At 47.7% G+C, this 22,936-nt stretch overlaps 2 protein-coding genes across 9 annotated transcripts in view; one reads left to right on the top strand and one right to left on the bottom strand.

Annotated features, from left to right (window-relative positions):
• LOC119456537 (WW domain-containing adapter protein with coiled-coil homolog) overlaps positions 1–22,936 on the bottom strand; it is a 214,299-nt gene that overhangs the window by 102,211 nt on the left and 89,152 nt on the right. The gene's annotated exons all lie outside the window — the stretch shown is intronic.
• On the top strand, positions 7,727–8,527 carry LOC119456594 (piggyBac transposable element-derived protein 4-like). Its single transcript, XM_037718427.2, has 2 exons — positions 7,727–7,953; positions 8,094–8,527. Exons 1-2 carry the CDS (start codon positions 7,750–7,752, stop codon positions 8,481–8,483), a joined length of 594 nt encoding a protein of 197 aa, XP_037574355.2. The 5' UTR covers positions 7,727–7,749; the 3' UTR covers positions 8,484–8,527.

The raw sequence follows: 22,936 nt of genomic DNA, 5'->3' as shown, positions 1-22,936 counted from the left end.
TTGTGGGTTTTGGCGGATTCCAAATCTGGTTACACTGTTCAATTCAGTGTATACACGGGAAAGCGTGAAGCACCAAGCGCACGTGGGCTGGCATTCGATGTTGTGACGCGGCTGGCAGAGAACTACCTGGATCAAGGCTACATAATTTATTTGGATAACTTTTACACGTCGACATGCTTGTTTGTACACTTGTTGGAGCGCAAGATGCTTCCTTGTGGCACAACACGCTTGCTTGTGTGTGGCACAACACGCAAGGATCGTCGGGGCTTTCCAACCGAGCTGAAGGACACTCAATGGGAGAGAAAAAGCAAAAAGAGATGTTCAGTGGCTACGGGAGCAGGACGTTCTATACTTACAATGGAAGGACAAGCGTGTTGTTCACATGATGTCGACAGCCCGCAAAGCCAACAAATTCGTACTTGCCAAGCGCAGAACGAAAGTGAACAATAAGTGGGAAAAAGTATCCGTGAAAAAGCCGAAGCTGATTGACAAGTACAATGTGGGCATGCTCGGCGTCGATAAATCAGACCAGCTAATTGGGACCTACAATGTTCTGATGAAGTGTGTGCGCTGGTGGAAAACGCTGTTTTTCCCCTGTATAGATATTGCTGTTGTAAACAGCTTTATTCTATTTGATGAGAACCGTCGGAAGCATCCCGAAGTGCCTGAATTGTCTATAAAACTTGAGGCTTGGCTAGCACCAACGTTATACACACCTAGGCTGATTTTAGTGTCACTTTCTAGCTTTTCAAGAAGCAATGGCTGATGCAAGCCAGGCTGTTCACGCAACACTTTTTGGGCATAGGGTCATTCCACACCAAATCAACCAGTATATTTTCGAACATAGCAGATATCGGTGAAAAAATTTTCACATGTTCGTTGCACTTCAGAACTATTTCTCCAAATATTTGAAGCTTTGAAGGTTCAGCCAATCGCCTCAAAAAAAAAAAAAAAAACTGTGGAGTTCTAATCTTTTTGTAAGAAGCTTCCTGTTCCAAAGACAAAAAAGTTGCTTTTGGTGGTCGGCCTAAAAATATATGTGATACATCATTAGATAGACTTGATAGTTATACATGTCTGCTATGCACGTGAGAAGTTACAAAAAGGTATTTTTAAATGAGAAAAAAAATTTTTTTGAATCTGCGTGTCAGCACCGGCTTTTCTCCTACGTGTGCCCAAGCTTGTCGGCCTGGGATGCAGACGACGAAGCTGGCTTTGTCTGCAACGCAGGTGACAGGAAGACAGTGTCATAGTCACCGTTTTATTGCCAAGAAATGCACGCTATAACACATTGCGACTTGTGCTTAGTGTGTGTCAGGAGAAACCATACAGTCATTGCACATGGAATATCACAACGTGTTATATTCGTCAAGGAGTCCTGCAGAGGTAAAAGGTACAGTTATCAATATGAAAAGGAACAGCAACTTTTTTTAAACAACAATAACTTGTGGTCCATTAGTTAAAATCTAGGAACTTGATACATAATAGGGTTTCCTGTTGAACTTTTAGTATCACTGAAGACTTTTATGCAGGGCATGTGTGTTTAGCCCTTCACTCTTTCTGTACCGTGCCCATTGGGCATCGTTAGCCTGCTATCGATGGTTTGGAACGCCACTTTCGAGACCTTCCGCGCGGTAAATTCCTCGCTGGCATAACCTATTTCTCATTGCCCATACTCCTTCTCTCTTTTCCTTCTACTCTACCCTTCACCACCAAGCCGCAGGGTATCCAAGGCCGACGCCGCGGTGCGCGCTAGGCGGGGTCATGCACCACACACTGTGGGGTCATGCGCCAGACGGCAACCAGATAGTTCCGGTTCTGATAGGAAGTCACGTGGGCTGGGATCCCAAGACAACCCGAAGCTGCCCCAAGTTTGCAAAATCGAATGCCGTGGGAGAAATGTAAACAGGCTACCAGCATGGCAGCGACTGGCGTGGGCGGCGCGCGCGCGGCGTAGTCGGCCCATTACTGCGTTGGCACCTTGGAAATATATAGTTGCATTCAGGAATACGATCACTTTTGTGAGATTTCGCGCGACTGGGCACAGGACGCGCACTGTGCAGCTCACTTAACACAGTGCAATAAACGGCGTGCGACGTGCCCGATTCCAAGACGCGAAATCGCACCTAAGTGATCGCTCGCTCGAGGATGCGTGTTCGTATGGCGATCACGTCGGCCACCGGCGACATTTGACATCATTTGACAAGACACGAAAAAGCAGGATATCGGGTACGTCTTATACGCATAAAATTCTGACATGCTTGAATTCGATTTCAGAAAGTTTGTTTCACCTGATGGTGCTCCTCTTAATTCTGCTACTGTGCTGAAGGAGCTGGGGCTGCGGCTGGCGCGTGAAAATGCATGCCGCTTGTAACCCGCGAAAAACTTCACACGAAAAATCGTATTGTTCGATCATGAGAGCAATAATAAAGCTAATGTACGTGTGTCGTCTCATCTCAGCCAGTGCATTCCTTTAACATCAACGGCCTAGATATATATATATATAGGTAGAAAGCATCAGTTGCAAGCTGCCACCCAAGATACGACGGAGAGACGGAGCGAACACGGATTAGCTGCGATGCCTTAGCTAACTTCAGAAAAAAGACATATCACCGCATATACGCGAGCAATGTGAAAAGGGATACCACCAGAAAAAGACATGAACCGAAGAGGCACCGCAATGCGCGGGAATGAGCGTCTACAACTTCAACAACTTGCGCGGAACACGATGAAGATACCATGCAAGCATGATCGAGAGCGCAGCACGGTGTTCGCGTTCGAGAAGAAGCATTCACGGAACACAAACAAAAGAAAGCTTCAAATGGTTCGCCGCCGCTCGTACGGCACCGCCTCGCAACGCAGAACGGTGCGTCAGAACCCTAGTAAGATAACGCTAGAAGTAATGCAATCAGCGATCCACGCAACGCGCCGACATCGGGAATCTCTCCGAGAAGTACGTGAATTCAAAACCACGCCAGCCGGGGGTGGCGCGCGCTCGCGCTGCAATCCGTCTAGTCCCCACAAAGATAGCGGCGAGCGCTCATCGCCTCTTTTTGTCGTCTGCTAGCCAGAGAACTTCCAGAGAGCTACCAGACCAAAATCGTCCTGGCTGGTTCTGGCAGCCCGTGGGTAGCCAGAAGCTTCCAGCCCGAGTAAAACGAACGCGCGGCGGAAGCGCGTCACGCGGTGGGCGGAGCAACTCGAGAATAACGAAGGCGCTCTGGCTGGCTCTGGCAGCTCACGGGTAACCAGAAGTGGAAAATCGAAGAAGCCCACTCATTCACTCCATCATAATGACCTTGAGCCACCGGCGTCGTAACTGCGCTCGCTCAGCCGCTACTGTACCGCGTGACTAGTAGGCGAGGGTTTAACAGCTGCTTCGCCGGCGCTTGGTCGCCGAGTCTCGCGGCGCGCCGGCCGGGCAGTCTGTGCGTCCACTTCAGCACAAGCGACAGGCTGAATCCAATCATCCAGTACAGATATCACTAGACGTCAGGCTATGAAATCTCAAGCAAAACTGGCTGCTGAAACACCGGAGCAAAGGCGCAGTGTGTCCGCGGTGCTCACGGACACACTGCGCCATCGGACGTGAAGGAGGAGAACTACACTCGAACCTCGTTATAACAAAGTTGAAGGGGGGACCCAAAATTACTTCGTTATATCCATTACATTGTTATATCCATGATTTTCATTTGCTACAAAATGTGCCCAATGGGGTGCATAATTGTAAATATGGAAATAATAAGGCGGCTTTGCCGCACGCGAAACGCTACACGGCCACGCGTGCAATGAAATTTGAATAAAACAACAAAAGAATCTTCAGAGTGTGCAACACGTGAAGCGAACGCCTTTAGATAGCTGCCTTCTGTTCCATTGGGATGATCTTTCGCGCCCGCTTTCCACTTGGCTCGTCGTGGTCGAGCAGCACGTGGCACCAAACACAGCGCTCCTCTGTGTGATCGAGGCAAGTGAACTTCGCCACCCGGTTTGGCTCGGCCGAGATTGCACAAATGCGATCTCGGAGGGCACGTGCAGCTATCAGCCCGCACGGCACACTGCAGGAAGAAGTGAATGCACGGCCTGAGCATGACCCCCAAGATTGGGCCGGTGAGGTCTCCGAGGCCAGGCTCAGCTGCGGCTGCCTGCTCGCCGCGTAAATGCATCAAGTGAATGCACCAATTTCGCGCGACCACGCGTAGCCACGCAGCATGACGCCACTCACGCAGGCTTTTTGCATGGCCCCCCCCGAGATTGCGCTGGGGAGATCTTGGAGGGTGTGTCCAGCTGCGCCTGCCAGCGCGGTGGCGCAGAAGTGAATGCACGAATAGACCGTTTTATTTAACGTTAGCATAATAGAGGGGTTAAGGGAAGTAGCGTTACCATTGTGTGCATCCGGAAAATGCGAGAGGCAGCGCAATGAAAGCCACGAGCACGTTGCATTTGTACTTTCCATGCTCGTTGATCTGCGGCAAAACAGTACAAGTGGTCAACCCCCATAGCCTCCAAATTTTGCTATCTCAGAGGCCATATGCCGTCATCGCACCTATTTCCGGACTTCACTGACAGGTGGCGCTGACATCTCCGAGTGACAGGTGGCGCTGACATCGAGTGGCGCTGACATCTCCGACTCTCTCGAGTGAAGCCTACGGGAGTGGACGTGCCGAGTTGAGGTGCCGTTTCAGCGCAGCAGGAGCAGTGTGCCAAAGAGATAAGTTTTCTTATTTTATAGTTCCTCTTTGTTTTGTTTATTGTAGGAGGGTTAGCCTAGCCAAGCAATCTTTATAACTTATTTTCATGCTTTTTCACTTTCTTGGTCTTCGAGCTTAGGTAAAACTAGGTAACAAATTGTTGTTGTTTTTTTTTTGGTCACATCCACGCCTTGATAGTACGAGATGATGGTTGGTACTCGGGGAAACCCACTCGTGCGTTGTTCTGAGTGCGAGCATTCTTACGCGTTGGAAGAAACGCGGTTTAAGTCTGCCCGCGAAGCGAACGGTGCCAATTTTATCTGTAGGATGTGTGTGCTAGGGTCGCGGCTAGACCGTCTCGAGCAAGAGAAAGATAAGCTAGCTAAGCGGGTTGGAAAGCTTGAAAAGTGAGCAGAAACAGAGGGAGGAGGTAGAAGAAAAGCTAGTTAACGTAGAGATGCAGCTGAGGGCCACCATTCAGCAAAGCAATGGTGAACCCATCGAGGCGAGCACCGTGAATGGAGCTGGCTCCGACGCGAGTGCAGAGACAGCCGAACCCGCCACGCCGGGAGGCAGTGGCGGAACCATCAGTGATAGTCACGAGGGGGATACCACTGACACAGCCGCGGAAGAGAACAAAGCCAAGGGCAAGGATAAGACAGGAGGGGAGGGCATTGTGACCTCGGAGGCAGCTTTCGGCGTTGAAGCGGAAGAAAAGCGTCGAGTAGTCTTTGTTGGGGATTCCAACATGCATAGAGTAGAACCGGCAACAACAGAGAGGGTAGGTGCAGGCGAACGAGTCCAGGTAAGCGCGCTCCTGGGAAAGCCGATTAGAGAGGTGATAGCGAAGGCCAAGGAACGCATGTGGGACACAATTGAGGAGAGACACCTAGTGGTGATAATGGGTGGAGTGATTGATGTACTGCACGGATGAGGAGCAGGGATCACAAAGCAAACAGCCAAAGGGGTCACCGACCTGCGGAATGTTTCAAAGGAAGTGCAAATCGCGGTGTGCACGGTGCCAGAGGTTGCAAGGCAGGGCTATGAAATTGAAAGGGCAATTCTTGCAGTAAACAGGGAAATTTGGACTCTAGCTAAAGCAATGAAATTTACGGTCATTGACATCAACCGAGAAGTGCACCGAGCAGGCCGCGAAGGCGCTTTTGTGCGTGACGGGATACATTTTAGCGAAAGGGTAGCAACACCGGTCGGGTGTCGATTCGCAGCGCGAGCTGTAGCTTTTTTAGGCGGGCCCCAGGCAATCAGGAAGCACAGGAAGCAGGATTAAGCATTGAACGTAGCGAAACACCAGTAAAGGACAGAATTACACGACCAGGAGTCAGGAAAAGACGCAGAAAGGATAAGAATAGAGAAGGTAAAATTTGCTACAATAACATGCAGGGTGGTCGCAAGCAGGAAAAATGGCTGGAAATTCAAGCGCAGCTGAATGATGAAGCGATTAGCGTGTACGCCTTGACCGAAACGCATCTAAGAGATTTGGAGCAGCCACCTGTTATTCACAATTTTGTATGGGAAGGGTGCAATAGAATGACCGGGTCAAGGAAAGGCGGAGGCGTAGGCCTACTAATTAGGCGAGGTCTGAAGTGGCAAAGGGTAAACGAGACATGTAAAGAGCATTAACCCCTTAAGTGCTTTGGACGAGCAGAGCTCGTCCTGCCCAAACTGTCCCCAAACTGCTTTGGACGAGCAGAGCTCGTCCTAGCGGAATAGGTACACCCCTATAGCGTTCAGGACGAGAAGCGCTCGTGTACTGCTTAAATTGCGTGTAATCCGCCAGATGGCAGCATTTACTCGATGATTTAGTTTTGTTCTGCGGTAGGAGCACGGTTTTTGTATAAAAAGATGGCGTGCGGTGGCGGCGACCCATGCATAGCTGGTCCGTCAACGCGAAAAAGAAGCTTTTCATTTTTGTCATCTTCTTTGAGTGATGATGATTCGGATACAGATGTTTATCTTGTGTCCGGAAGTGATGACAGCGATGACGGTGAATTGAGCAGCTCCTCCGGTGATGATGAAGACAGCTCGGAAACGAACATTGCGAGTGCTCGCCAGTGGATCCTGCTTGATGTGGACAATCCTCCTGTGAAGCCTCCTCGCTTTCCCTTCTTGGCCATTCCAGGCAAGACTTTCAACTTGTCATCGTCAGATGACCTTATGGAATATATTCAGCAGTTTCTGGACGATGAACTCATATCACTAGTGGTAGACGAAACCAATCGCAAAGCGGTTGAAACGTTGAAACGCTCTCCTCAGAGTGAACACTCCCGCCTCAAAAAATGGGTGCCGGTTACAAAGGAAGAGATGTGGGTATTCCTTGCACTCCTGCTACTGCAGGGAATAGCTCACAAGCCTCGACAGCAGTGGTACTGGTCCAAGAACAAGTTGTTGTCTACACCTGTTTTCGGAGAGGTTATGTCTTGCCACCGGTTTCTGCTAATTATGCGAATGTTGCACTTTGTGGACAATGCCAGCATCACCGATCTTAGTAGCCATCCACAGCCGAAGCTGTGCAAGATATGGCCATTTTTGGAGCGATTGTTGAAGAACTACCGCTCGGCATATATACCAGAAAGAGACATATCAATAGACGAAAGTCTAATGCTCTTCAAAGGAAGACTTGGATGGGTGCAATACATCCCGCTCAAAAGAGCAAGATTTAGCTTGAAATTTTTCTTGCTTTGTAAGGCATCTTCGGGATATGTGTGGGATGTCTTGATCTATACAGGAAAAGGCACAAATCTAGGCACGCCAGCAAATCTTCAACCTTGTTCACCAATGGGTACCAAAGTTGTTATGAAGCTCATCGAGCCTTTCCTAGGCAAGGGGTACTGCCTGACCAATAGACAACTTCTATACTTCGCCAGAACTCGTCGACCTCCTCATCCAGCACCGCACGGATGTGTATGGCAACGTGAGACCAAACAAAAAAGACATGCCTCCAGATTTCCAGACGAAGAAGCTGAAGAAGGGAGAGGTGCAAGCCTACCAGCGTGGTAAATATATTGCTCTCCAATGGCGAGACAAAAAAGTAGTCTCCGTCATGAGCACAGTGCACACTGCAAGCATGGAGACTTTCAAAGATTCTAAAGGGCGAGACGTCACAAAGCCCAGCATCGTGCGTGATTATAATCACACGATGGGCGGTGTGGACAAGTCAGATCAGATGCTGTCCGACTACCCTGTCCCTAGAAAACAGCAGAAGATCTACTACAAGAAGATCTTTAGACACTTGGGGCGCGATCTTGTACGCGTTCCAAAATGGAACGGAGGCGTTCCGTTCCATCGAGCCGCACACGATTGGTCAATTTCAACCACGAAAATTGACCAATCGTGTGCGGCTCGATGGAACGGAACGCCTCCGTTCCATTTTGGAACGCGTACAAGATTGCGCCCTTGATCGATGAAGCGACGTTTAACTCTTTTGTCTTGTACCAAATAGACGGAGGGAAGATGAGCCACCTTGACTACCGCCTCGCCCTAATTGAGGCGATCCTGACTAGGTACCTTGATCCTTCAAAAAAGACAAAGCGCAGCCGACCGTCTGATGTGCTTGACGCTGTGCGTCTCAAGGAACGGCACTTTGCTTCTTACATCCCGCCAAGCGACACCACAGCAGCGCCAACAAGAAAATGCTTCATTTGCTGTCGGAAGCGAGGAGAAAACGGGAAAAAGTTGAGAAAAGAAACTCGCTTTTGGTGCAGGAGCTGCAACAAGCCGCTTTGCGTTATTCCATGTTTCGAAATTTTCCACACAGTCCCGAAGCTTCTCGAGTGAAATAGCCCAAGGGTACTTAGCCTACACAAGGGAACAAAGATGTGACGTCTGTAACTGTTTTTTATAAGGTTTTTATTTATATTAGCAGCAGGTAGCTGGTCTCCTATGTATTGTTCCAAAATACACTTTATTGTGTTGATTTGACTAAGTATGTGGTGCAAATATTTTTTCAACATCGGCTAGCTGCTTTTTAGTACAATCAGATTCGAAATCAGCAATAAAAAAAATAGGCACTTTTGGTTCGGAAATTGTCAAAAAAATAGAGCACTAAAGGGGTTAATGGATTAGTGGCACATGGCAAGGTAAAAAGACGTGGCTGGGAGTAGCTTACCTATGGACAGGTAGTGATAGCAGAGAAAAAAATAAGGAATTGGTTGATTGCATTAGAAGCGATATTAATGAGTTCTGTAAATCGGGCCAGGTGATATTAGTGGGAGATATTAACGCACACATGGACGATTTAGACGGATATACTGATTACAACGGCTCTCTAGTGCTGGATCTGTGTGATGAACAGAACCTTATAGTAGTTAACAGGGAGAATAAGTGTCATGGACAGGTAACGTGGCAATGCGGAAACAGGCAGTCATGTATCGACTACGCCTTAGTCTCGGAAATGGTCTACGAACACAACTAGACCAAATGATAATAGACGAAAATGGAAAAAATAGCCTGGGAAGCGATCATAGACGTTTAGCATTAAAGTTTGGGCGAGATACTAGCGCAGAACATGAACCCATAGCCTCAGAGTTCTTAAAAATGAATGACAAGCAAATAACAGAGATCACAAACAATATAGAGAAGAAAATGGAGGATTTTCCTACAGCAGTCTGGGAATATAAGGAACTGGTGGACGTTATGCAGCATGAAATAAGGCGGGCACGGCAAAATAATTGTTGGATTGGCAAGAGGAAACCACGTAAGTGGTGGAACAAGGAAATAAAACAAGCTATAGAAGAGCATAAACAGGCATCTAGGGCTCATCGAGAAGCCAAAAAGTTGGGATTACAAGAAGAAGAGGTGCTCCTTAGATGGAATACATACCGAGAAAAGAAAAGGGTTGCGAGTGAGCTCGTGTAAGAGAAAATTAAATGCGCAAGTGAACGTTGGGTGCATAACATTCACAAAAGAGACAAAGGCGCTCCAAAAAGATTCTGGAACCATCTAAAAGCACTCGGAGCTCCAACTAAAAACTCGCAAACGGCTATAAGGGATGAAGATGGTAACATCTACGAAGGAGATGATGCAATGCGGTACATCACAGACGTTACTAGGGATAACTTCGGCACGAGAAAAAGCGTAGTTCAGACAACAGATCCAGCAACAGCAGAGAGGCCACAGAGATCAAAATTTAGCAGAGAAAGCTTTTATTAGAAAAAGGCAACAGAAAACGTCCCTAACAACACGGCAGCAGGACCCGATGAAATCCCAATACAGCTAATCAAAAACCTCGGTCCAAAAAGCAAGACACTGCTGACTAATGCCATAGAGCAAGTGATTAGAACAAAGAATATTCCTGTTGGATGGTGTGAAAGCAAGATGAATCTCATCTACAAAGGCAAAGGAGATAAGGATAAGACGAGCTCGTACAGGCCAGTTACAGTAACATCGGTGCTATACAGAATGGCAATGCAAGCCATAAAATTAGAACTGTCGAAGTGGGTGGAAAAAAACGATGTATTGGGGGAACTGCAGAATGGGTTCAGGCCAGGCAAACGCTTAGAAGACAATATGTTTGTACTAACTCAGTGCATAGAGATTTCAGTAGCTCAGAAAAGACCTTTATGGATAGCATTTCTAGATATTAAAGGAGCTTATGACAACGTAGACAGGGAATTGTTGTGGGATATTCTTCAATACGAAGGCATAGATGGCGATTTCGTGGAGCTGCTGAGGGAGATATATAGAGACAACCAAGTACAAGTGGTATGGGAAGGTAGAAAAGAAAATGAAATGGTGGGAATTCACCAAGGATTGAAGCAAGGATGCCCTCTGTCACCATTGTTGTTCACGCTTTACGTCAAGGGTATAGAAAGACGACTGGAAAACAGCGAATTAGGTTTTGATTTATCCTACATGCGTAATGGACAAATGGTGCAACAGAAGGTCCCAAGACTGATGTACGCAGACGACATTGTGCTACTAGCGGACAATAAAAAAGATTTACAGATACTTGCGAATATCTGTGGGAATGCAGCGACAAATATAGGCCTGAAGTTTAGCACAGAGAAATCAGGAATTGTGATCTTTAATGAACACATGAGTAACTTCGTGGTGTCAATTCAACAGCAAGTAATACCTATAGTGAAGCAATATAAGTACCTCGGCGTAGACATAAACGAAGGAAAGAATTACTCAAGCAACCACCAAGGTAATCTGAAAATAAAGGGGAAGCGGAATGCAGCAATAATGAAACACAGAGCACTGTGGGGCCACAATAAGTATGAGGTGGTGCGTGGAATCTGGAAAGGAGTAATGGTGCCAGCGCTAACATTCGCAAATGCCATTATATGCTTAAAATCGGATATATTGGCGGGTTTGGAAGTTAACCAAAGATCAGTAGGCCGGTTGGCTTTGGGAGCCCACGGTAATACCACAAATGAGGCAGTGCAGGGTGACATGGGTTGGGCCTCTTTTGAAGTCAGAGAAGCACAGAGCAAAATTAGTTTTGAAGAAAGGCTCAGGAACATGGATGAAAATAAATGGGCGGCTAAAGTGCACAAGTATCTCTACATGAAAAGCGTGGACAGAGAATGGAGGAAGAGGTTTCAAAGAGAAGAGGTTTCAAAGTGGAAGGAAACAAACAGATCAGCCGTAGAGATCAGCAAGAGACGATTGGAGTACTGGTGGAAAAAAAGCAGGGAAAAGATGGATACGACCTTATCTCTTAAAATCATAGGCAGCGGCACAAGGTAAATTTTTGAAAAAGAAAAATAATAATGAGAGGTATACAAAAATGCTAGATAAAGAACATGTATAGTATACCTGATTAAATCAAGCAGGCTAGGTGACTTTGTCGCCGCCCCGGTTTCAAAGGGTATGCCAATAAATCATCATCATCATTTCCCTGATTAGGCTTGGACATGTTCTCAAGGTTATCCTTGATATCTCAACGTTATCCATAGCACTGTCGTCGAAGCCGCCCGAGACTAAGCAAAAGCCGTTTACACAGTGATTTGCTACGAACGAAGTGGATTCAACAAAAACAACGCGAAATTCAGTTCGAAGCGGGCGGCCGGGACCATGTTTTACGTAAACTATGTAAACTACGCAAAGATGTTAACGTTAAATCTGAGAAATAGCATGCGTACACTAAACGGTATGGGTAGGGTAATTTAGCGTTCTGCACATGCACAATTCAATCCCGCTATCCCGCTAAGCCCGCTAAACTAACTGAACAAGTAACTTGATGCAATAAAAAACACAGACACAAGAGAGAGAAACAAAGGCACGCACTACTCACAACCATTTATTGGAAGGAAAGGATTGTATATATATATACACACACACACACATATCCTGTCACGCATGCGCATACCGAACATTAAGAACGGGCACGTGCACATCAAAGGCGGTTGTGCTAGAAGCCAAATTCAGCCTCAAGTAAAGAGATAGATAGCTCACTTATGCGCCGATCTCTGTTCTTCTTGATAAAGAAGGCCTCCAGTGTAAGTTGAGAAGCGGCATTGCCGCTTCTGCCCAGAATGGTAGCCTCACAAAATCGAGCGTCACACCTACATGCGGTAACATGGGCCTCCAAATGTGCGTCCTTATCCTCCGTTTTGGTAATTTTTTTCGCATCTTCCCTTAAGCGGTCGTTCACGCAACGTTCGGTTTGGCCGATATACAACTACCCACAAGGGTGCAAGGGGATGGTTTAGACAACCCCTCTGGAGCACTTGACAAAGGGCTTCTCATGCCTAGTGCGGCAGCCCCGCCTGCCCTCACAGCAAACTCGAGAGCACAGCTTGGAAAGCTTGTTGGGTGCAGTAAAAAAGAAGAGGTATACAATAAAGGTTAGCAACCTTTTTAAGGTTGTGTGACACTTTGTGCACATAGGGTATTACCTCCGGCCTCAACTTCGGTCGTGTATCCTCTGCTGTTGCCCTTCGTGCACCTAGCTTTACTTTTTGCAACAGAGGCTCAGCTACAGTATTGACGACCTCAAAGGGAGACCTGCTGACAAAAGGCGGCCTACTTTGTTTGAGAAACTAGACCGCATTTGGTGCTCACACGATTTTCGCAGAGCTGATTCTAAGCGCAGACTGCCACCTGCTCGCTTGACCAGCCTGGAATGCGCGGAATTAAAAGGCAATAAACGCTTCAGGGCATGCGGTTGATACGCCCAGCAGACATGGCCAACACCAAAGGACAGCTTTAAATCAAGAACTGCAGGCCTGTGGTGTCAGGAAGTTCATGCGTAAAAACGAGCCCTTGGCCTTTGTTGTTAAAAGCTTCTAAAATGATAGCAGGGGATGTAAGGTCACCCTTTTTGTTTAAAAGCACTAAAAAATCGTCAACATACCTAAAAACCTTTAAAACTTCCCCCCATTAAAAACATGCTCCAAAGACTTGTCAACAAAGGACAAAAATATATCGGATAAGATAGGAGTGACACATGAGCCTATACAGACTCACCGGCGTTGTAGATATGGCTGCTCGTTGAAAAGAATAAAAGTGACACTTAAATAAAACTCAAGTAATGTTAAAAAGTTGTCCACTGACAGGCCCGCCGAGTTCTGGAAGTCTACCACATCATTATACTCAATACATTCCCTTAAAGGCCAACTCCGGCGATTTTTTTACTATGTCAAGCTAATAAAATATTTACATTCCCGAGACCCTCCTGTGACGCACCCGATAGGAGAATTGTTCCGCAAATTCGAAAATAATTTTAAATAAACAAAAAAGCGTAAAAACGAAACCGGAACCTGAGCAAGCAGACGAGCGAACCTCTGCGTCTGACATCACGAGTGTAACCCCGGCGGGGAAGGCGCGCAACGCATGCCGGTCTCGCCTGCGGGGTGAACAAAACCGGCGAAGAGCAGACGCTCAGCTTATTCGTGACCACGCCGGACCTTCGGGGACCTTCGGGTGACATTGTAAATGCACCACCTATTCGGATCTGTCAAACAGTGACAGTTATGATTAAGACGAATTCAATAGCCACGAATCGATGTCCTCCACCACTAGAGCCAGCACCCATGCGCAACATATCGCGCTGCAACATGAAGGCCAAGGGTAGCCCTAACCACTGATACGTATACGTGCTGCTTGCTATTTTAAGTGTTTTATCTCTCTCAGGGAACCACTTCGCATGCTCACTGTAAGATGTGGAGCACGACTTTCCGCATTAGTATCCCACAAGAATGCCGCTGACAGTCCAAAGCACCGACTGGTGCATTTGTTTACATCGGCAGGTACAGAGACCACTCGTACATCTTTCACTTGAGATAGCCGCTCATCGGTGACATCAATTAATGTCAGAACATATCAAAACACGCAGATTTTGTGCATGTAAGCACCATTACATCACTCTGGGTTGCGCTGATACGTGCGGCCACACACCTTCGGAAACGGCAAGCGGGAGACCGTAGTAGGGAAGCGTTGTGCAACCTGCTTATCATTCTTCGTATTCTCTTCATGCACACAATTAGTGTTCCGTAAAGTAGACATAGATTAGGACATTGGGCATATGATCGTTCATTTAGAGCATGGGTTCTCAAAGTGGGTTCCGCAGGCCCCTGCTCGGGGTTCCGCGAGCCACTGATAAATTTTCCCTGGTCCCGCTCCCGACAAGTGTCTAAAACGGCGAACACGAGGTGCGCTTGATCCAAAGAACCTCCATTACCCATGCCCGAGTGTCAAAAAGCACATCACAGTGCGTAACAGCAACGCGCAATAAATACGCAAGCAGCTTGTAGCCACCCAACCTCTGAGAACGGGCAGCGCGCCTAAGCTTTCGCACTTGAATCTCGGAGGCCGTAACTTACCACCATGTGCCTTTCTCCTATTTGTAGATAGGGTAGGTGCCGATAGCGTGCGCACTGACCTATACGTTGAAGGAAAAAAAAAAAAAAAAAAAAAAACGCGGAGCTCCGCAAATGCGCGCCGCAGAAGAGCAAGAACGGCGTAGCGTCCAACCGAAACGAAGCGACGCAGTCCGCATCGCCGTGGTCCTCAGCGGCAATCGTACGCGGCACGTGACTGACAGCAACGCCGAAGTGCTTCGTGCCTAATTGTGCCTTTAAAGCCTTTATTCTTGCGTTTATCGCCGCGCGTAACATCGCGTTGGCCGCTAGCCGCGTGCCTCCGTAAGTGCGTAGTCGCTATCTCTGATAGCGTCGATAACCACCGCAGTTTCGTCCGCAGCGGTTGCGGCAAATAGTAGTTTCGTTTTCACTCGATGCGCGCGTCGGCTGCGTGCCTTCACAACTGCGTAGTCGCCTCCCATGGCAGCGTCGATAGCGACCGCAGTTTCGTCCGCACTTCTTGCAGCGAAAGGTAGTTTCGTTTTGACTTGGTGCGTGCGTCAGCCGCCTGCCTTCTGAACCGCAAGATCGCCGTCCATGATCGCGTCGATAGCGGCCGCGGTTTCGTCGACAGCGGTTGCGGCAAGCAGTAGTTTCGCTTTTACTCAGTGCAAAGCTGTCAAAGATAAAAAGCACCGGCTACATCGCGATGGACGGACAATTTGATGGCGAGCAGCTGAGTGGCGAAAAAATAATCGAGATGTGCGCCCGTTGGTGCAAAGCGCGTCTCAGATGAAAACGCGCGCGGCGAAGGATGTCGCGAGGCCTTCGCCGCTGCTAGCGCTAATCAGTCATGAGATGAAGAGAATTTCAGCTTCCGCACTGGTCTTGTGCTAAATAGAAACAAGATTTGACGATTCATTGAGTAAATAAAAGCGTGTTGACGTAGTGCAGCATTTGTTTGTTTTCTGGATACCCTCGATAATTCGGTTAAATCGGGGGGAGGGGGGGGGGGGGGGGTTCCTTGGCACTTTATATGGAGCTTAGCAGGGTTCCCTGGGATGAACGTACCTGAGAACCCCTGATTTAGAGAATGCATAGTTTTCTCGCGGAAACGCCGATGTCATGAAATATGCAATCGTTGGCAGCTGAACGAGATGGTTGTTTACGCATGCTGTATCGAAGGGGCCTCCGCTTGCTGCCCATTTGGGATACGAGGCAAACAGTGCACCTCGTAAGCTAAATAATGAGTCAGCTTAACAATAGGTAATAATACACCCATGGATGTGCGTAGTCACATTTCATTTAGGGAAGCGCCGGCGAGTGCCACTGGCTGCATTCGAGAACGGCAACGTATACGGATGTTGATTGCGCGTCGTGTTGTCGCTTCTAGCTTTTTCTGTGTGCAATGTACGAAATGAGGAATGGTTTATTTCAAATCCGTATGGTCAAAACTGAACTACAGAAGCAGCTTTCCTCATCCTATTAGCTTAATTAGCTTCATATCAGTTGGTCTGGTCCACCCAGCAGCAGACGCGCGAACTCAGCCACTGTGATAGGCTTAACCTCGACTGAATGCGATCGGCATGGGCGCAAACTGTGTTTGCGGATGGTGAGGGCTGAAGTTCATGCAGCCAACAACGCACCACCGCTTGCCACCCCGCTTCACTTGCCCGTCAACAGGGAATGCAACTTCGTGTGACAGCAACATCTCACGCCAAGCGCTCGCTCATGATCGTCGGCTCCTGCACGCTCTCGTCGTTGTCGTCTGCATGATGCCGGCATGCTCTGCGTGGACCATTCCTGACGTCATACACAATGTGGCCTGTAACTGAGGAGGAGGTAAGGTAGGGTGCTCGAGGCAATAAATTAAATTCATTTGTAAAAAATCTGTGCAACTCCCAAGCCTGCTTTTTTTAGGACATGACGGAGGTATTCAGAGGAACAGACCCAGTGAATTTCATCGACATCCGTTGACATCGAAAAATCGCCGGAGTTGCCCTTTAAGGAAACTAAAAGCTTATCCCGAGGAATTGAGTAGAAAAGATCTATGTCAACAGAGAAACCATACTTAACGCCATCATTACACTTAACAAAATTGCGCAACCTCCGAAGAACTTTTCCCACGGAAAAGATCGTCCACATCAAGCTTCTTTAGCTTTTTCAAAAGAAAAAGGCTGACGCAGTGCTGCCACGCACTCGCTAACAATAGTTCTGAAAAGAATCTTGGGCTTGTGCGTTTTCACGGTAAAGAAAACCGTCGAGCTGTTTTCTTTGCTGTTCCTGATTTCTTTAGCAAGGGTGGTCAAGTCCAAGCTTTTGCAGAACTCAATGAACTTGACCCTAACGGCACTCTTTCTGATAGGGACGAAATTCTTATTCACTGCTGCCAGCGCTTTCTCATTGAACCGGACTTTTGGCAACACAACAAAACCAACTTGCTTATCTGACTGCAAAAACATAAGCTCGTTATGTCAGAAGAACTTCACCACACCTTCACCACAAGCTAAACTAAAACTGCATAATCCTTCGCACAGCCGCGTGTAGCTGTGCCGCGTGGCTCACGCAGCCAGGGGCATGCGCAGAGAGAGAGAGGTCAGCGGCAAAGTGCGATAGTGAGCTGCTGCTTGTACGCGGATGTGCAGCTACACGGGGCGGTGAGAAACACCAGTGTTGCTGGATGTATTCGACGCAGAGAAGCGGGAGTTTTGCACTGCAGCCGCGAATGAGTGCTGAACCCCACGGAGAGTGATTTATGTACACGGTGCACCAAGGTTAGGTATTTTTCGCTTTCGGAGACTAATCTAGTTCATTATATCTATTGGCAGGATAATTTCACTTTGTTAAAACGAGGTTGTATATACATGGATCTCTATGGCAATTTCAAGGGGAATTTTATTTCCTTTTGTTGGAACAACAGCGACAAAGAAGAGGACGGAGCGCTTGTGCTTCGGACAACGTGCAACAGCAGCTATACCCACGGAGTCGTTCCTCGGTTTATTCTTAATAAATAAAGCCCTTTTCCTATGGTCTATGGTCTTGATTTCCTTCAAGTGGTGCCGAAACTCATCGGAACAGTGAGCCACATCGATGGTACCAAGGTAATCACCTTCCTGCCTACCGATTCATCGTACCAGCCTTTGGCTGCTCACCACGGAGTCAAAAGCATAGAATGGCTAAAGCTCAAGCCGAGAGATCACAGCTAACACGGCTTAATAACGACATCGAATCAACGCTTAGCCAAGACAGTGTTACGGAAGAGCAGCTTTGCATCCTTAGTGAACGCCTCAATCATCTGCACACCGACTAGAGGGCAACTGACTGCGACATCGTACCTCTGCTGTCTACCATGGAAGCTGAAGCAGAGTTTGATCGGGTTGTCGACTACAATGATCGAGCCACAGCGACGTTCGCGAAGCTCAAATACCGTATACGTCAGATTCATGAATCACTCAACCGTACATCACCGTTGACGTCAACGAACCCGTTCAACGTATGCAGCAACCCGGTGTTCATCTTCCGAAGATCGAACTTATAAAGTTTGATGGTCCACCATCAATGTGGCCGCCTTTTTGGGAACAGTTCAACCAAGTGATCCGCAACAACGGTGGCCTCACCGACGTCGACAAGTTCATCTATCTACACTCAGTCTTGACCGGCGACGCAGCGTTAGCGATCGCAGGACTTCCAGCAACCGCAAGCTGCTACAGTGATGCCCTGAACATTCTAAAGAGGCGCTTTGCTACGGACGACTTGATCATTCAGGATCACATGCAGCGACTCATCAACTTGCAACCCGTTCGATCACCCCAATGACTTTCGTGAACTTCGAAGCCTTTACGACACTGTGCAGTCCCAGACACGTGCCCTCAAGACTCTCGGGATATCGGAAGATAATTATTCTTCAATGCTCTACCCAATTCTCCTGAAATCGCTTCCTCACGATATTGTCCTCGATTTCAACAAGACCATCGCACGCCAAAGTTCCGAGGAAAGGGGAGGAGTTGGAAGCACTGGCGAACAAGCACAGCGCACCCAGCAACAGAAGGTGAGCATTAAGTCTTTGCTGCTTTTTATTCAAACAGAAATAGAGTCTTGAGAACAAACAGTTCTGCATGTTTCTGTACAAGAGGACGCGTTGATGAGCAAAGATAAAGCCCAAACCGCATTCACGCGATTTTGTGCGCAACGGCGACGAGCGACGGCTTCGAGTGACGGCTTCGAGCGACGAAACGGGCCGTCGCGTGAACAGATCGCTTGGTCTTTTCGCTCAATCGCTCGGTTCTAAAAATCTAGAATTCGTCGCTCGTCGTCCGGAAGTGCTATGAGCGACTAGCCAATAGCGCGAAGCCGGAACTGGATATACATCAGTCAAGTACTACCGATTGTCGCACAGAACGAGCAAACGACTAGATTTTGATACGTGCAAGGATAATAACGTAGTGCAAGACCTTTAGAAATATTTATGCTGCTCGTTACACTAAAACACATCAACTTAAATTAATAAAGCAAGCGTCACGCCAGTTTCGGCGAGTATTTTCTGCCCTAATACCGGCAAAACCGGAGAGACGTCGCTCAAAGTCGTCGCTTGTCTCGTCGCTTGCATGCGGTATGAGTTTTAGGCGACGAGCGAACGCGACAGCCTTCTCCATCGCGTCGCTTGTCGCTGTCGCGCGCAAGATCGCGTGAATGCGGTTTATACTTAAAGAATTCGCACTACCGCGACATCCACATCGCGACCTTTATCCTTAACGAAACAGCTGTGCCATCAACACTCAACCTTTCCTCACTCAGTCTTTGACCTCATCCACTAAACCCGTTCGTCAAAAAAGGACTGCTTTTTCTGTGAATCAACGACCCATTGTACAGAGCAGTGCGACTCGGCAATTCCTCTTGAGGAAAAGAACAAACGCCTTCTAGGTGCACGTCGCTCCTTCCGTTGTACCCTGGAGCATCATGTAGCAAAAAATTGCATAAGAAAGGTAAAATATGGAAAGTGCAATCGGCGCCATGCGGAAACAATATGTGACCCAAGGTTGATGAAATCGACCGCCGGACCCCAGAAATTCCTTAAACAGGTATAACTCGAGATGACTGGAACTGGCACCTCTAAACGGCTCATATATCTTCAAACAGCTGTTGCTTGGGCAGCCGGCCAGGATAGTAAAGTGCTGGTTCGCATTTTATTGGATGGAGGCAGCCAGCGCACTTTTGTGACCAAGCAATTCGCTGAGAAACTTAATTGTCAAGTACTCGATCACGAGTGTCTTACGCTGGGACATTTTGGAGGGAATCATGACGAGAAGACTTTCCGGCGAGTGTCTGTCACTCTGAGTTCAGTGCATAGTTGCAAGACAATGTTGATGGAAGCTCTCGTCATGACCAAGATCTGCGACCAATCCGTTCCGCGACCGAGTGGAGACTGTACTGAGAAGCTAGAGAACCAAAGTTATTACTTCCCCGATAACGATCAAGCTGAAAGCCGAAAAGCTGTCGATGCATTAATCGGCAGTGACTATTACTGGTCGTTTGTCACGGGCAACGTACGGAATTTGGAGAACGGACTTAAAGCTGTCGAGACTTCCTTAGGCTGGACTCTGCACGGACCAGTAGCCTCTTGTGCTACCGTAACACACTGCAACGAGGCAATTGTACTGAAAGCGGCAGTGGAAGAATTTAGGATCACCACAGATAATTAATGGGACCTAGAAATTATGGGGATGAAACCCGATGGACATATCAAGACACAAGACGCAGACCAAGTTTTGGACTTTTTCAACAGCACAGTCAAGATGGAGAATCAAGATGGAGACGGAAATGTTGACATTTTAACAGGAGTGGACTCCCTCGAAGACGCGTCCAAGCTGCGGTCAGAAGCCACCGAGATAATCGCAAGTGCCTCTATGAAACTACACAAGTGGGCTTCGAACGACCCACACGTTCTTGGTACTCACTCGACGCAACCTCAGGAGTTACCTCTCGGACAACTGCCAGGAGTGCTGAAAGTCCCGGGATTGGTATGGCATCCTGACACCAACGTACTGTCGTTTAGTCCGGGAAACGCTATAGAGTTTGTTCAACAAAGAACTGATACCAAGCGGTTCATGCTACAGACGACCTCTCGCCTATACGACCCTCTTGGTATGCTGACTCCTTTTACAATAAGGATGAAGATGTTTTCAAAACCTTTGGAGAAAAGGCGTTAACTGGGACGAACAGTTGCCACTGGACGCTCTACGCGAATGGAAGAGTTGGTGCAATGAACTTCTACAGCTCTGTGCCATTGAAATTCCTCGGTACTACCAACAGGGCGCACATGGGCTTGGCAACAAATACGAACTCAATTTTTTGGCTGACGCCAGTAAATCAGCCTACGATGCCGTTTGCTACATTTTCACAGCAGGAAGTACAAACGCCAAAAGCTCAACGATAGTCTTGTGCAAGTCCAGGGTGGCCCCAATGAAAGAGACAAGCCTTGCCAGACTCGCTACTAGCCTGTCTCGTCTCGGCACGAATGTACGAGTACGTGTGTCAACAGATAACCGAGGACATTACATCAGTGCAGTTTTGGACTGAATAATTGGACTGTACTGGATTACCAGCAATCCTAACAGATGGAAAGACTTCATTCGCCATAGGGTAACCGAGATTCAGAGTAAAACGGACATCACATTGTGGAGACACTGCCCTCGAGAGCAAAATCCTGCCGATTTTTTGACAAAAGGAGTTTCGGCCCGTGAATTAACAACAAACTCAGCCTGGTGGACAGCACCCCATCGGCTTACTTGTGAAGAAAATGAATGGCCACCACACTGTAGACCAAACTCAACCAATCTTCCACCGAGTGTCACGGAGGAGCGTACTAATCGGGTACCATGCTAGCAAGTAGCCATGCAAACCGAACCACCTATTATGGACATTCACAACTACAACTCTCTTACCCGACTACACCGTGTTACAGCTTGGATATTGCGATTTACCTTGAATGTGAAGCGGAAAAGTGTGTCCCAGGGAGCCCTGAATGCAGAAGAAGTACAAGCCTGCGAACTACACTGGATAAAGAAGGTTCAAAGTTCAGCCTTTTCTCCTGAAATTGAACACGTCTCCGCAGGAGCTTAACATATAAAGGATTCTAAATTGCGGGACGCGACATGCTTCCTCAACAATGGAGTTCTTTGAGTAGCAGGACACCTACAATACAGTAAGAAATCCCATACGAAGAAAAACAACCAATCGTCCTACCAAAGGACGACTATTACTGCGAGCTCCTCGTCATGCAGCACCATCGGCAAACTTCTCCATGCAGGAGTTCGGGATACACTTGTACAAATAAGGGAAAGATTTTGGATATTACGAGGACTGCAGCTAGTCAAGAAGGTCTTCAGAGGATGCATCTTGTACCAATGCTACAACGTCAAACCTTTCTCCGAAGTGACTGCACCGTTACCACCTGAAAGAGTGACCGCTTCAGAACCCTTTCAAGTAACAAGACTAGATTTCGCCGGTCCCCTCTACGTTAAACATCCACATGACTACGCCAAAGTGTATATGTGCCTGTTCACGTGCGCCGTGATTAGAGCTGTTCACCTCGAACTAGAAGAAGACATGACTTGTGTTGCGGCGGGGAATTCCTTCTGTTATAAATTCCAACAACGCCTTAGCATTCAAGAGGAGCAAGAGAGAGCTTTATAGAGATTGTGGCTGTCATTGAGAAACGAAGAAGTTTGTAACTTCATCGCGAACCATCACATAAAATGGAAATTTATCGCCGATCATGCACCGTGGTGGGGCGGTTTTTGCGAGAGACTTATCAGGTCGGTCAAGCTCACGTTGAAGAAGCGCATCGGCAAGGGATATCTTACGGAGAAACATCTACAAACAACTTTCACTGAAGTAGAAGCTGTGATCAATTCCCGGCCAATCACATACGTTTATAGCGACTGTCGAGATCTGGAACCTCTCTCCCCAGCTCACTTTCTCATTGGAAAGCGAATATCTGCACTTCCCGACCTAACACGCGGCGAGATCACAGCCGATGGTCACCATATACTACCTATGTGGGAACAACGCGAAAGAACTCTAAGAACTTTCTGGGAACGGTGGTCTAAAGAATACCTCTCGGAGTTAAGAACAATGTCAAGCTCCAAGTCAACGACATCGTTCCACAGAATTAAGAAAGGCGACCACGTCCTTCTACAAGAGCCCAACAAGCCCCAGCAACTATGGAGCATTTTTCGAATAGAGGAGCTCCATAAAGAAAGGGATGGCAAGACAAGAACCTGTACCTTGAGACTACCGGGCAGAACTACTGTTAAACGGGTCGTTCAACACCTGTACCCGCTGGAATCAAACTTTTTGTGAACTTCTGCGCGCGGGGCAGTTTGTTGGAACAAGAGCGACAAAGAGGAGGACGGAGCGCTTGTGCTTCGGACCACACGCAACAGCAGCTAATACCCACGGAGTCATTTCTCGGTTTATTCT

The sequence above is a fragment of the Dermacentor silvarum genome, chromosome 1 (assembly GCF_013339745.2).
Source record: "Dermacentor silvarum isolate Dsil-2018 chromosome 1, BIME_Dsil_1.4, whole genome shotgun sequence".
Taxonomy (NCBI): domain Eukaryota; kingdom Metazoa; phylum Arthropoda; class Arachnida; order Ixodida; family Ixodidae; genus Dermacentor; species Dermacentor silvarum.
This window is presented reverse-complemented; position numbering and strand designations above follow the sequence as displayed.

What these genes read in the sequence shown, in the direction of transcription:
- LOC119456594 (XM_037718427.2), top strand. Translation starts at nt 7,750, where the DNA reads ATGAGCACAGTGCACACTGCAAGCATGGAGACTTTCAAAGATTCTAAA. An exon ending in GACACTTGGGGCGCGATCTT is followed by an intron (nt 7,954 to 8,093) that starts GTACGCGTTCCA and finishes AACGCGTACAAG; the next exon opens with ATTGCGCCCTTGATCGATGA.